Source organism: Toxoplasma gondii, chromosome VIIa (genome assembly GCF_000006565.2).
Source record: "Toxoplasma gondii ME49 chromosome VIIa, whole genome shotgun sequence".
Lineage (NCBI taxonomy): Eukaryota > Apicomplexa > Conoidasida > Eucoccidiorida > Sarcocystidae > Toxoplasma > Toxoplasma gondii.
The window spans coordinates 429,376-444,250 of NC_031474.1; the positions used below are offsets into that span (position 1 = coordinate 429,376).

General features: G+C 51.6%; 1 protein-coding gene across 1 annotated transcript; it reads left to right on the top strand.

The window, feature by feature from the left end:
* The first annotated feature begins 571 nt into the window (after positions 1–571).
* Positions 572–14,686, top strand: TGME49_280410 (3'5'-cyclic nucleotide phosphodiesterase domain-containing protein). Its single transcript, XM_002371394.2, has 16 exons — positions 572–3,650; positions 4,222–4,661; positions 4,870–5,024; positions 5,357–5,579; positions 5,973–6,083; positions 6,452–6,580; positions 6,983–7,111; positions 7,626–7,679; positions 8,278–8,448; positions 8,682–8,731; positions 9,092–9,146; positions 9,531–9,652; positions 10,275–10,451; positions 11,068–11,176; positions 11,592–11,702; positions 12,029–14,686. The coding sequence occupies exons 1-16, from the start codon at positions 2,603–2,605 to the stop codon at positions 12,200–12,202; spliced, it is 3,258 nt and encodes a 1,085-aa protein (XP_002371435.1). The 5' UTR covers positions 572–2,602; the 3' UTR covers positions 12,203–14,686.
* The last annotated feature ends 189 nt before the right edge of the window (positions 14,687–14,875 follow it).

Sequence of the window (14,875 nt, forward strand, 5' to 3'; positions counted from 1 at the left end):
TTCGACAGTACTGTAGCTCACATGAGTATCCAAACTGCAGACAACCGGCAGCTCTCTTGCAAGGGCACAGCGTTTTACTCAGGAAGGGAACGCATTTAGGCTCGTGAATACATGGAAGCACCATTTTCTGCAGCCTTTGCGCTTCGAACTCTAGACACATCCGATATGAACGTGTGGCGTTTTTTTCATTCGAAGAGGATTTCTAAAAGGATACACTGCACTTCTGGCATCCCTTCATGACGTGTTCTGGCGCCTAGGCTAACTTCCTGCATGTTCACCACACCTATCTTACACTGTGTTCAGTGGCTAAAGTTTCAGTACAATTCCAGGCTTCGTCTCCTGTGGAGCGAGAGAAACTCACATCAGCTCCTTGAAACACTGACTGGGTTTGTCGGGAAGGATGACCTGATGCGGCCCTTTTCCAAACAGAATATAGTTCTACAGACTGCTGCAGATCGGTGAAATCCGTCACACTGCGTCACACGGGCCCCTCTTTTCGTATGGCAGGCAGCCTACGCGCAGAGCTTGTGCAACCACAGCCTTAGAATATGTCTGAAACTCAACAAGTTTTCACCACAACAATTCAGGTTCACAGATCCCACTTCCTGATACGTAACCATACACTAAATGAAGGCCGATGGTCGAGATAGGGGAAAGCAAGTTGTATATTCTCGACTCCACCGAGAGTGCCAAAATCAAATTTGCAGCAACGCAAAAGCGTTGTGCGTACCGCTGACGAGCATAACACCAATTACAAAGTAAAGTAAGCTGGTTCTTGCGTAGACGCAAGTACTACGAACAGGAGTGGAGCGACACCTTACAGGACCAACAGAACTTTCTCATTTTATGCGGCAGAAACTTCTTCGTTGCTGTCTGTTTTCGGCCGATACCCTAAAGGATGCATGTGCGGATAATCTAATAGTCTTCGTTGCTCATGATCCATACGGCACTTCAGTTCCTCCACAAAAGGGCGAGGGGAAATGCAGTCCTCGCCAGCTCACACCAATTTGGTGTAGAGCGTGCCCAAAAGCAAGGCAAATGTAGACCGGCCGCAGTGCAAAGACTATTTTTGTTTTTACTTTCTACAATCGAGCGTCTAGCTCTGATCAAAGGATTTCAAAGGCAACAGCGCCTACTGAAGTCGGAGCATGTGGTATATGCAGGACCTCCTGGCTGTCCGAGGTAACACGTGTCTCATTCATGGCTTTTTGCGTGGTGGATGCCCAAACTGCATGCTTCCGAAAGATGCCTTTTGCCCTCTTCCGTAAAAATTAATTGGTTTCTGACCGAATTTCCCACTATTTTTCAGTGTTCCTCTCCGGAAGTGAGTGAGATCGCAGCTTTTCTCTTTCTCTGTGGTCCTGCATGCCCTCCATGAGTCGCAGGATCGCTGATTCGTCGATGGGGCACGGAATCATTGCTTTACCTTGGGTGACCGCAAGGCAGTATTGGATTTTCTAATCGGGGACGTCTTTGCAACCACACACCCCCGTTGTGCTTGTTTTTCAAAGATTTTCGCGGCTTTTGAAATGTCATCTAGTTCGATCCCGTATCTCTTCCCGTCTATCAGCTTTGCTGTTTTCGCTCGTAGAAAACGTATTCAGCGGTCGTACTCACTGGATCCAAACGTCTTTCTCCTTCTGTCTGGTTTTTCCGCTTTATGCCGTTTTCATCTAGTATGAGGCGCTTCTCCTCTTTCCAGCAAGACCCCGTTTTCTCCTCGTGTCTTCGTGCCCGCGCTGTCGTTTCGAGGACACCGGTACCTGGAAGACAGACTCACCGCACTCACGTCTGCGTCGAGTTTCTTGTCCGGTAACTTCCGTTGGATCTCTCTCTACTGCTTCATCCCGCGCTCCATTTCCGTGAATTCACCGACGCTGCTGTTCACATTTGCGTTCTGCCTGGTTCTTGCGTTGACTCCATTTGTCTCTTCCCAGTGGAGACACCTTTTCCCTGTTGGAGTGGCGACCTCGCAGCTGCGGGATTTTCGGCGTGAAAAAAGACTTCTCGCATCCCAGCGGCGACTGCGTTCTTGCTTCCTGCCTCCCTCCTTCCTGCCTGTGAACGTGGAGATCGCGTCGTCTGGCGGACCCGCCGATGAGCGCGTCGCCTGTGTCTCTTGCGTCTCTCTGACCCCGGAGAGAGAGACACTTGCTTTTTTGTCGCGGTCTCTGTGGTCAGTCTGCTGTGTATGCATGACTGTCTCCCCACGACTTCTATGCACGACGTCTTCTTTTCGTCTTCTTCATCTCTTGCGCTCCCTTTGCTCTTTCCGCCCGATGCCGCCGGCCTTCACGCGGGTTTTAAGTTGAAAGAAAGTGTGGATCTGCGGGCATGGGCATGTGGAGTCTCGTGCATCTCCTTTTCCGTCCGGTCCCCAACACGGCCTTTGTCTCCATCTTTTCCCCATTGCCACGCTTTCCAGTGCTTGTGCGAAAGCAGAAACGCGTGAGGAAGAAACGGGTCTGAAGCCCGCGTTCTCCGAGAGACAAATCGAGGGCGCGAAGGAAGTGGCAAAGCCGTCAGACAATTCCTGAAGCAAAAGAGAAGGAGGGAAGAGGACGAGAAGACCGAACTCGGTGTGTCTGCCTTGGCGTCTGCGATGGCAGCGGAGTCTTCCCCGTCGGGGCCGATCGAGAGCGCGGGACTCGCCGCAAGAGACGAGAGCCCAACGCGGTCGTCCACCAGCTCTTTGGACCCAGACCAACAGACGTGTGAACATGCCTCCAGTTTGCCTTCTTTGCGTGAGTCGCCTCGCGCCTCTGCTTCTTCGTCAGGCGTGGCGTCGAAGGCCGGCGAGGGCCCTCGTCTTTTGACATTCTTGCCGCAGCGACTCCACGAGGCGACTCCGCCGCAAGACGGGGCGCTTCCCGCGGCGAGTGGCCATGGCCATACAGACGCGGAGACGCATGCTCAGGGTGCCAACCCGGGAGAGGCGAGGCCGGAGATTCAGGCGGGGCCGGACTCGGACTCGAAGACGTCTTCGTCGCCTCTCTCTTTTCTCACGTCGCTCGCCGTTGCCTCCAAGCAGAAAGCGCATGCCGAGGGCGTGTCCAGCCATGCTTCTTCGATATCGGGGAAGAGGCGCGCGCAAGGAGTGGAGAAGCTTTCTGTGGGCTCTTCGAAGACGGCCCTCGTGAGTCTTGACGAAGAGAGCGATGTGTCAGGCGCGGACAGCGCCGCCAGCGTTTTGTCCTCCCAGTGGGCCAGCGGCGAGGACAGGACCATCGGGGCGAAGCCTGTCCCCGATCGAGCAAGGTGGACGACGACTGCCCACGATGCGACCACGCACGGCGACGCGTCGGCAGAGACCCTCACAACGCCTGAGGGGATACAAAGCCCGCCGCTGAGCTGCATCGTCGCCGTGGAGGAGCAGACTGTCCCGCCATGGGAGGAGCGGGGGATCGTAGAGGGCGTCGGTGTGGTGAAGGCGTCGAGTCTGAAGAAAAGTGGGCGCGGGCCGAAAGCCATCCACTTCCGAGAGGCCGACAGCGAAGTCTCGGCTCCCTCCTTCTCCGATATGCCCTCGCTCGGACCTGGCATGGGCCGCCAGGAGTCTGACCTCGAGAGACGCAGCAACGGCGAGGTGTTTCGCCCCATGCACTTCTCCGAAGACGACGAGGAGGAAGACGAAGAGGAAACGAAAAGATGTGAGTCGCAAGTGCATGCACCAGACACAGAAACTCGGAGACGACGCGCGAGGCTTTCGTGGATACGCCCTTGCTCTGTGAATATCCTCATGTGTCGGCCTTCACCCGGTGCTTCGGCCAGCGTCGGACTCGCGTTTCCCGGTGTTTCCTGCTTCGAGATTTCCAGCCTGTCTCTAAATCTGCATCGGATACCACTCTTCTTCATGCACTCAACCGGGCTGGACATGGTGGTCTTGCAAAGCATGCTAAAAATTTGATTTAGAAAACGACAATAATGTAGGATCGCCCCCAGGAGGCCAAGTCGGCGTCCCTTTTCTCGCATCAGTTACGTCGTACCTCGCCCTGGGGTTCCTCTAGCCCAGATGTTGTTCGTCTCGAGGCCTCTGCTGGCAATGATCAAGTGTAGTGTCGGCTTTCGTCAGCGTGGCAACTGATCCGGGAATCAACCGCGTCGTCCCCCCTTGCCTGGCGTGCTTTCGCTCTTGTCGACCGTCTTGGTGCCTCAGGTTCCTGCGTTCCTGTCTACTTGTGGAGGCTTGTTTTTCCATGTTTGTGCTGCTCTCTTCCCCAGATCTCGGGCGCAGCCAGACAGGCGACCCAGGGTGGCGCGGCCTGCGCTGGCAGATGCGGTCGATGTGGAGGTACGTGGCGGCGATCAACAACGACGAGGCGACGATGAAGAACGCGACGGGACCTTACCGAGTTCTCCGGGGCTGTGACTGCAAGTGCTTCCCACTCGCGTTCAAGGAACGGCGCGCGGAGTGCGACTACCGAAACTTCAACATTCGCCGAATGCCGCTCCGACTCGTGATCGTGTTCCCCGTGCTCTGCACGATCTACGCCATCAGCTACGGCACTTGTCGCAGGTTCTGTCCGGACTGCTACTTGGCTGCTCCGTTTGACGGGGAATTAGTGGTTTCGGTGTTCCTCCTCACCGTCGCGACTCTCGGGGCTCACTTCTATCTCCTGTACGAGTACCTGGAGCTGTTTGTCGTACTCACCCTCTGTCTCGTAAGTGAGGGCGTTAGCGCAGACCTTGGTCGGAGCGAAGGTCTGAGAAGGACGCAACCAATTTCAGACAGTCTGTCGATGTCCGCTGCACCTGTCGCTGCTGGAGACCTCCTCTGCTTCTGTGCTTGCTACCCATGTGGAAAAAATGGGGCGTTTTGGGCCAGCTCTTCATTTGAATCGAGTGTTCCTCGACTTTTACTCTGTGCAGTTGTCCACGTACCGCTCGGCGATGCGACTCTCCACCCTCGCAGGGGCAATTCGCGACCCAGCCAATTTCGGAGTCATTTTCCCGTACTACGGCATCAATGGAATCCTCGAGAGCTTTCTTCTCTGCTTCACCATTGTCACCTTCCTTGGAGTGAGGTGAGACCTCCGGGTGTTAACCGGCCAGAGACAAAGAAAGCTTCGGACTCTTGCTTTCGCTTTTCTTTCTACCGTTGTCTGCAGAGTTTCTCCTATTTCACGTCTGCTCTGGGAGGCTCTCCTGCTCCGTCGATGTCTTCCGTTTCCTTATTTTTTCTGTCCTGCCGCTGCCGTTTTTGCTTCTCTGCACCCGTCGCTTATGTCTCTTCTCTCTGCTCCTCGCTGCTTCCACCCTTGCTCCTCAAAAGAGACGACGCAGAAACGCAGGACGACAAGCGATCCAAACTCCAAGTGGTGCCGGACTGTCTCGCTTGTGTTGCGCTTTTCCCCAGATTCGCATACGCAATGTGGGCGACGCTCTACTTTCTCGCGTGGTCTGCTCCCATCGCTATACTCTCAATGCATTTGTCCGTCAAGCTGATCCGCGAGCCAGAACGCGTCTGGTCGGAGTGGGAGGGTCTCTTGCACATTCTCCCGTTTCTCCTTATCGTCCTCACACTCGTCTCCGCCTACTACGAAGAAAGAAAAAAACGCGTCCTCTTCTGGAATCTCAGAGTACGCCCCGAAACTTTGACCTGAGGCTCTGCACGCACCTCAGAAGGATTTCATCTCTTGACGTCACAGCATTTTCTTTTCAGCCTGTATACTTTTTTCCTTTCTCTCTCTCTCTCTCTCTATATATATATATATATATATATATGTTGCCTGCGTGATTCACTTGGTAGCATATAACATGTCACATTGAAGGAAGTTCGTTTTTGCGTGTGAGTGTGGGAGTCTGTGTGCATATACGGTAAAGTGTTCCTCACACCTATTGTTCGCTTCTTACCGTTTCTGCGTATCTATATTTTTCTGTAGTTTTTGCACTGGATGACACCGTGTTTGTCTCGTTCTCTCACTGACTGCTCATTTCGCTTTGTTTCGCCTTCCTGCGAACGCCTTTTCCAGATTTCGGATTCTCGCCTGAAGCTGCTCGAGAAGCAGGTCCAACTCAGGCGCCTCAAACGTCGTGTGGACACCGGCACTCCCTTAGACTGCATTTTGGGCAATCTCTCAGAGGTAAAGAAACGGCAGAGCGACTTTTTTTGTGGATGCATATGGCGACGTCACTGTCCAGTGGTTGAGTGCATATGCACTGAATCGGAGAGAAACGCAAGCCGCGGCAAGTGAAGCTCGGCAAATCTATCTTCTCTCTAGCGGCATGTCCCAGCGTCCAGCATACTCCAGTTTCTCTTTCTTCACGTTTCTCTGAGTGCTCGCCAATGAGTGGTTTTCTGTCTTTCTACGTGTATCCGTGCATCTCCAAAACCCCTCTATATATCTACACCTATCTCTATGTGCATCTTCCCCCGTTTCGTGGTTCGGTGTAATTGATAAAGTTGTCGTTTGCGTTTGTGCCTGTGTGTGTATGTGGGGACTGGTTTTAGGCTTTGGAGGCACTGAAGAGGCCGACGCCATTGAACCGGGAGGAGATTTTCGCGTTGATGCAGGAGACGATAAACATGCTGACAACGTCTGAGAATGTGTACCAAGTTCAGGCGGAATATGTCGACAACGTAAGCGTGTTTTGTCATGAAAGAGAGATCGGAGATGTGCATGCGAACGACGACGAGAGTGTCTCGGCGCGCAGCTTGTTTCCTTTTTCTCTCTAGTCAGAACAAGCGAGAAGACAGACTGACAACGGAGACGGGCTCAAATCCGTTCTCTGCTAAGGCGACGCCACAAAATCGCGAAGCGGGCATTCAGCATGAAAGCATGCATTCGACGCTTCAGGAGGCTGCGCTTTGCGGTTATGGAGTAAATTTACAAAGCCTAATCTCTGCAGGCAAAGACTCTTAAGGCTCTTCTTTCCGCTTTCGGGGGCCGTTTTGGTTGTCCCTGTGTGTGGACCTCGATGCATGCGCTCTCTGCGCTCTGATGGGGATCCAGTTCTGCGTTTGCGCTTCTCCTTTCCGTAGGACTTCACACGCTCGTTCATTCGCGACCTGCGCATGCACAGTCGGGAAGCTTCCGACTTTGCCGTCTCGCGACTGAACACTCTCGCCACACGCAGGCGGTCGGTTATCTCAGGGAGAGTGGAAACAACTGTAAGTTCGGCCGTCTGTGCTTCATTACAGCAGCTCCACGTTCTTGCCTCCGGCAGGCCGCCATGTTCATGCCTACAGATCGAAGACCAGGTGGAATTCGATAGCGAGAGATGATGATAGGCAGATAGGTCGACAGTTATGCATCGATGCGACGTGAATATGCAAATATGCAGATGTGCGAGCGTAGTTGCGTCTGGGCAAGGGGTAGAAGAGAGAAGCGTACCCGTGTGTCTGCGTGCATGCATGGTTGGTCAGATTAGCTGCGCTTGCGGATATTTCAGTTCCAGATTTACTTTTGGTACCTCAGGAAGTTCTTTACACGTTCTTAAGTTTCGATTCTTGCGGATGTATTTTCTCAGCGTAAAGTGTGCACGTCCTGACAGGCTTCGTAAAAACTGAGGGACCCTCCCTGCGCCTTTTACGCGTTTTCAGGGGAGCAACCGCGCTGGAGTGCAGACACAACTCATCCCCCGATCTTTCTGTCATTCGAATTCTGTGGTGTCATTCTCTTTAGCGAACAGAGTTGCTGGAGGAAATTGGAAACTCCTGGGACGTCAACATGTTCATGGTAAGGGAAATTCATAGCTTGCGAACGGGTTGAGGATCACTCCGCGTCTGGAGTTTCCGCATACAGCGCAACGTGAATGGAGGAGTTCGACCGCGGCCGCGGCTTCAAGCTTCCTGAAACTCTGCCTGGTCTCATACGACGTTGATGTGATCACTATGATCAATATATTACAAGCAGACGTCACATCTGCATGAGGACCATTTCTAATTTTTTTGTGAGGAACCCAGACGTAGAAATGAAACCTTTGTCGTTTTCCGCACGACCATGTCCCATACACTCATGTCCGACACTCTTCCAAGACAGATTTATCGGAAATTGGGCGGGGTTCCACGTGCAGATTGTATAGTTATAGACCGCGGGTGGGGAAAGTGGAGTTTTCTGCGGTCGCGTGGTTTTTTGCAACCAATTTCGTCATTTCTGCTTGACTGTCAGCCTTCATGTCACTGTTTTGCACACTTTTGAGGCTTTGGTTTTCCTGATTGGACATACTTTTCTTTGTTTCTGGCGCGCCGACGATTTGACGCAAAGACAAGTTCTGTCTCAAAACCTCGCTCTTCTCTCCAAGCTCTCCCGCTTGTCCGTGGCTGTCTTTCTTCAGCTCAGACTGAAGCTTCCCCGACCTCTCGTCGAGGTCGGCTACGTTCTTCTCTCGCCCTTCGCCTTGTCCCCGGATGCTTGTCTCAACACGCAGTTGCTGCGTAAATTCCTTTGTGAAGTCGATAAAGCGTATCGCAACTGCCCTTACCACAACTCCTTACATGGATCTATGGTAAGAGCACACCTACACCAGCCGAGGTATACAAACGTATCCATCTTTGTAAGTCTAAAAGTTTCAGGAGATGTATACAGGTGCCCAGAAAGGGAGACGGTGAAGCTTGGGTTGTTTCGGTGTACAATTTTGCCGGCGAGGCTAGCGACAATCATTTTTCATCGCTTCTGTCTTCACTGTGACCTGCTATTTGCGTGATCGAAAACTTGATTTTCCCTTCTCTGTGCTTTTAGGTTTGTCATTTGTCTATCTGCCTCCTCGAGATGCTCCGTCTCCGAGAGTCGTAAGTTACGAACTCGTTTTGTCTCCTAGTGTTCTTTCTTCGTTCTTCGTGTCAGAGTCTCCCTTTCGACAGTGTCCTCCTCGCATCTTCGCGAATCCGTAAGTCACTTTGCCGCTCCATCCACATGTACTTCTCAACTGCCTCTCTTCTCTCTCGCGACTTCCGCTTGAGCATGTCTCTCCGTCTGTCTCTCAACCTGTTCACGCAAGAACCGTCCTCTTGCCAAGCGCCCTGGCATGTTTTTCGCTTCCTACACAACGTTCGCAGGCGAAGCGTCTCTGCCTGCGTTCCCAGGGTTATCCTGAGTCGCCGCGTCCGATTGCACTCACTTTCTTTCGTTCTTCTGGCGATGTTTTGCAGCTTGGGTGACCTAGAGGAGGCAAGCCTGATCATCGCAGCGCTCTGCCATGACATTGTAAGTTCCTCCGATCTTCGGTCCTGGCCTGGCTCTTTTGCGGTTTGTGATTCTCGTTTTCTCGACGTCTCTTCACTGTACCGACTCTGATTTCGCCTAAATCTCTCTCCTGCCGTGTGGGTGTTCTTCGCATGCGTGTGGACGCTCGTGTGAAAAAGCGTCTGCGCGTTTCTGCAGACCTGTGCCCAAACCTCCATCCACTTCCTGCATGCAACAGTGGACGATGTGCACTACCTGAACTTTTCTCATTCCTGTCTCGTTGCTGCGTGCCTGTGTGTGTGTGTGTTTGCCTCTGGCTGGAGGACGACTGGCTTCGAGGTCTCTTCACTCCTTTCATACCTGTCTCCACTTCCGCGCGAGTGATGCTTCTGGGCTTCTCTGCAGGCGCACCCTGGCAGAAACAACAATTTCATGGTGAACGCTAACACACCTCTCGCTCTCACGTACAACGATATCTCCGTCCTCGAAAACATGCATGCGTCCCTCACGTTCAAGTTGCTCCTCGAGTAAGATGAGAAAACGAGAAAACAGCGAGACCATGTGTATCTGGCTTACCCACATATATATATATATATTTATGTCCCGTATATATCTCATACTCATGCATATATATATATATATATATATATATATGTATTTGGAGACTGTGAGTGGAGATGTCTAGCGTCAGCTGCTGTGTCAAAAAAGTTGCATACACGCTTCTGCGCGTTTGCAGGTGTGAAAGCTGCTCGTGGCGTCTTGTGGGTGCTTGCGTCTGCCGACGACAGTGCTTGCGTAGTGATATGTTTCGTTTCCAGATTTGCATGCACACACAGCTCGGCACGTTCACAGAGCGATCATGTATCGCCTTTTCACGGGTCGGCTGCCGTTTCTGTGTTTCCGCAACGCATGCATCTCTCCGCGTCTGTAGGTGGAGTGTTGATACATTGTGAAATGAGCATCGCTCCTTGTACATACGTACTGCTACGTCGTACGTGTGGCTCTCAAGAGTGCATGTGCATATGCAGTAGGTATAGACGTCCTCGTGCTTCCGACGTGAGCGATTTGGACGACGATCGATACGCTGGCATATCCATATAATCCATATATATATATATATACATGTGCATGAGTGTGTGTTTCAATCAGCCGTCGATTGGGTCTGCTGAACCACCTGCACCGGGAGGCTTACCGCTCTTTCCGAATGACGGTGATCGAGTTGATTATGTCGACAGACATGAAAACTCATTTTGAGCAGATCGCGAATTTCAGAGTCAGGAGACAGAAAGAGGAGTTTGACCCCATCAACAATTACGACGATAGACAGTACGTCTTCTACAGTCTCTCGTTTTTCTTGCAGCTTGGCGTTCCTCCGCCGTCTTTGATTCTGCATCGCGATTCTGTCGCCCTTCTGATTCTCCGTCTCTCTTTGTTTTGTTTGCGCTGTCTCGCTGGTGTGCCTCTGCACTTCCGTCCTCTCTCTGCATGCATCTTTCCTAGCGGCGTTGTGAATTCACACGCGGACCTGAGATTCCGTGCATCGAGCCGCACAGCAGCTGGGCTTGCTTCCCGTTTTCTCTTTCCCTCGTCCTTTTATATATATATATATGTATATATGTATATATATATATGTATATATATATATGTATATATGTATATATATATATATGTATATATATATATATAAATACAGGTAGACGACGATGTGTCTCGATGTGCGTGGACGGGTTCAACTGTGCGCATTTCCATTCCCCGGTTGCGGTTTTCCAAAGTTGATTTTCATTAGGTAGACACGTGAGTCTTTAGATCTGCGTCAGACTTTATGCAGGCGTATGCGTCGCTCTTTTTCTGCCTGGCTGTCTTTTTCGCGTGTACATACACCTGCATTATACGTGGACCTGTGCAGTTTCGCTGGTGTGTGAACTTTTCCGTTTTTCTCCAGGAAAGTGATGTCGATGATTATCAAGTCTGCCGACATCGGCCACGGCACTCTGCCCTGGGCTGACCACGAACGGTGGTGTAACCTGGTCGTCCAAGAGTTCTATGAACAGGTGCGCATGCATGCGAAGTTCAGTTCACATACATATCGCTGCGAGTCTGCGGCAAGCAACGCGTCTTCACCGCACGAAAACGCTTACGAGTTCATGCGCTCTTGTGGTATCCGACAGAAGAACACAGACGCGTCAACATAACAGCAAAGATGGAAGCGTACATGCATACTATATATATATATATATGTCATTATTCGTGGAGTGCCGGTAGCCTTTTGCGTCGATCCTGGGATAATTGTTACATATATATATATATATATATATATATATGAAAAGAGCCCGTCAGGTCACAAGCAAGTTTGTGTCCCGGCAGCAGTATTTTTTTCGTTGTCTGCTCACCGTTCTCGTGCTCGTTTCCGGCGTCTGGAAGAGCGTTTCAAGGAGTGGTATTCCTGGTATTCCTTCGCTTTTGCAGGGCGACGAGGAAAAGCGACTGGGCCTACCGGTCTCTTTCTTGTGTGATCGAGACCAGCACGACAGAGAGTTCTTCAAATCTCAAGTTGGTTTCCTCGACTTCGTTGTCAAGGTAAGAAAGCAAATGAGTTTGGAGGGAAATCAGCATGCGCATTGCCACGCGCAGATGGGGCATGTATACGCACGAAAAGGTAGGCTTAGATAGATGCACATGCATACTTGAAAATATAATATACATGTATATATATATATATATGTATACGTACACCTTTGTGTATGCATGCACCAATACATATGTGCATGCGTGCCTGTTTATGGTGATACATACGAGGTTTGAGAGTGTCGCATACTAGGGTATATGCGTCCTCTTCGATGACGACTCTTCCGGCAACGGGCTACAGACTCTGCGTGGGTTGCGCTTGTTTCTTGTCGATTCAGCCGCTGTACGAAGAACTCAAAGCTCTGGAGACGCAGTTGAATCTAAACCCTCAGCTGCCAATCGAGAACATTTGTTTGAAAAATCTCCAGGAGAATATTTCGGAGTGGAAGAAAAAGAATGAAGAGCGCCGGGCTTCTCTGGAACCGGCTGGTCTAGAAGTTGGAGGAGCGTAACAGAAAAAGAAGTTTTTCGATAGTTTCGACTGACGAGACGCACGTTCGTCTCCCGTCACACAAGTCGAGAGTAAAGCAGTGCCCTGAGAACGGTTCAGACCCAAGAGAGAAGAGACAGACAGCCGGATTATCTGTTGAACGGGCGCTTGTGAGTTGCGCATTCGACATGAGAGGCGAGAAGCTGAGATAGAAGTGGAGACAAAGGAAAGGCACATGACTAAGGATTCTGCGTCCCAGCGGGATATTTGTTTAATGACATTGTCAAGCATCGCAGTTGGGGCTCGAAAAAAGTATTTCGCATTCATATGCGTTCTTGTCGACCGATCTGTCTGTCGCTCGCTGTTGCGCCAGATTCACGCTCGACCTCGGTTTGACCTTCAGAGGCCTGGTGGCGTTTTCGCGTTTCACTGTTTGCTGGTGTCGGCCTGTCTACGCAGAAACCGGCGCATGCATCCACATCCATCGGTGTCTGTGCATGCGTGAGTGGCGGTGTCGGCGTATGTCAGAGCCCACCTTTCGGGTCGTTGGCTGACGCGACAGAGTGTGGAACTTGTAAAGTGATGCATGCGTTGTTTGGTGAGAAGCACTGTCCGTGGAGAGATCTATGGGCTGCTGTTGCGGTTTGTAGCCTGCAAAGGCGCGATTTGAACGTTCGTTCTGTGGCGGCTGCGTCCAAACCGTCCTGCTTTTTTTTCGGTAGGTCTCTCCAGGTTCCAAGCTGCTCGTGCTGCGACGGGTCGAGTATAGACACCGGCGCTGGAATTATCGATGCGTGCACGCAAGCATCCATCTATCTGTGAGTGTGTGCTTTTCTCGCGGTCGACCTCGCCCTCGTATTTGCATCGAATCGCGAAACGGTGTGCGTGATTTTCCGTTTCCTCTTTTTCACCTCTCAGTCCCCCTCCGCATGCAAGGCAGGAGAGACGCGGTGGCGTTGCTATGCTAACTGCTGTGGTCTGGGAGACACGTTGGGTTGGAGTTTTCCGAATTCTCGCGCTTGCCGTAGAAAGCCTGACGTCGGAGGGAAGGCGCAGAAAAGATTCGGCGGCCTTTTGCAGGACACTGGGAATTGCGTCGCGTGAGTGTGTGCCCGGAAGGCAGTGTGGAGACGCGAGTCGAGAGTCAGTCAACTTTTTTTGCGTCTCTGCACCGCTTGGCAGACGGCGAATGCTTGCAGCGGTGTACGTCAGAGACGCAGATTGAGATGTGCAGGTGCGGAATGGACTGTTATGTTCGTGGCGACGCGGAGCGAAACAGAAGGCACCCCCGCGTGTGTGTGACCCTGTGTGACTTGGCGACACTCTCAGAGCAGTCGTTACAGAACGGGCTGGAGCGCATTTTGGCGTGCGACAGTCGATCACGATTTACTCTTTGAGCTGTGCCTGTTTGTCGCGCCTCTGTGGTTCAATCGAACGCTCGAGGAGGCACAGCTAGATGGCGGCTTCTGTGTAGTTTTTGAGGCAGGATGCCCAGGCCACAGTGGTGCGTCGTTCAATCTCCGCGAGGCACAAGAGCCCGACGTGCCGTCTATAAGCCGGTGTCGGCCTGTGACCTTTGCAGACTTCTGAGTGAGTTTTTCGAGTTGCGAGAGTCGGCGAGGAAAAATGTATGTTGTTCGTCGATAGTGGTACAGGTCCAAATCTGCGTTAGACAACGTTCACTTTGTGGAACGGGAACAGGAATTTTGGCAACGTTCTGTTCCTCAGTCGCCTCTTGTCAAGGAAATTGTCTCTTCATTTCGGTGCCCCTTTTGGGAGACTCTCCGTCGACGTGAGAGAAGACTTTTCTTCTGTGACCCTAAATAGAGTGTGGCCATGGGTCGCCCTTCTTCTTTTTTCTCGTCTGGCTGCCTCTAGTGAGTACCTCTTTTCTCATGTCTAAGTGAAATGGACAGTGAAGCTACCGCTACCGAGAAGTACGGTTCTCTTTCGACGCATGAAAGCCTGCACCTGCAATGAATTCGCGGCACATCTGACTTGCCAAGCCTCTCAGGCGCTTCTCACTGCAAACCATGAAGACTCGTGTCAAAGCCTCTCCCCGCACCACATAAAGGACCAACTCTCGAGCCCAGCATGTGATCCAGCATGTGTTTTTTTTTTCGCACCGCCTCCAAAAATACATCAACCTACTTACTTCTCTAGAGATACAGGAAGATGCATAGGTGCATGCAGGCCTTCAAAGGTGTGGATTTCGCATGTGTGTAGGCTTCTCCCAGAAAAGTGGATACAGTCCATCTGAGATGCAGAGGGCACCGTCACTGACACCCTCCATCTTGTGTTTGGCAGTGAACGGATCGCTCGGTGCAAGGTGAACTGCTGCTCTCTACTGTTGTGTCCATTTGATAGAGTCGTGGATGGTTCACTCTTTTTACAGCCGTTAAAATTCCCCTAACGCTTCTCAGTGAAAATCAAAGACGGACTGTCTCCGGATGAACGTGACTTCTCGAACCATGGATTCCTAGCGTCTTGCCTCTCTCAATCTGCCTCTCTAATCGGGTCACACACTCACAAAAGTTCCATACACCTCTTCAAGGCAAGATACGCACAAGGTGAGAGACACGCGCTTTCACCCATCTATGCGAGGTCCGAAGCTGCATAACTCAAACTGTATAGACAGAGCCATTCGAGGCCCCAGACATCTGGGTAGGACTTCTGTTATGCGGTGCACAGACAA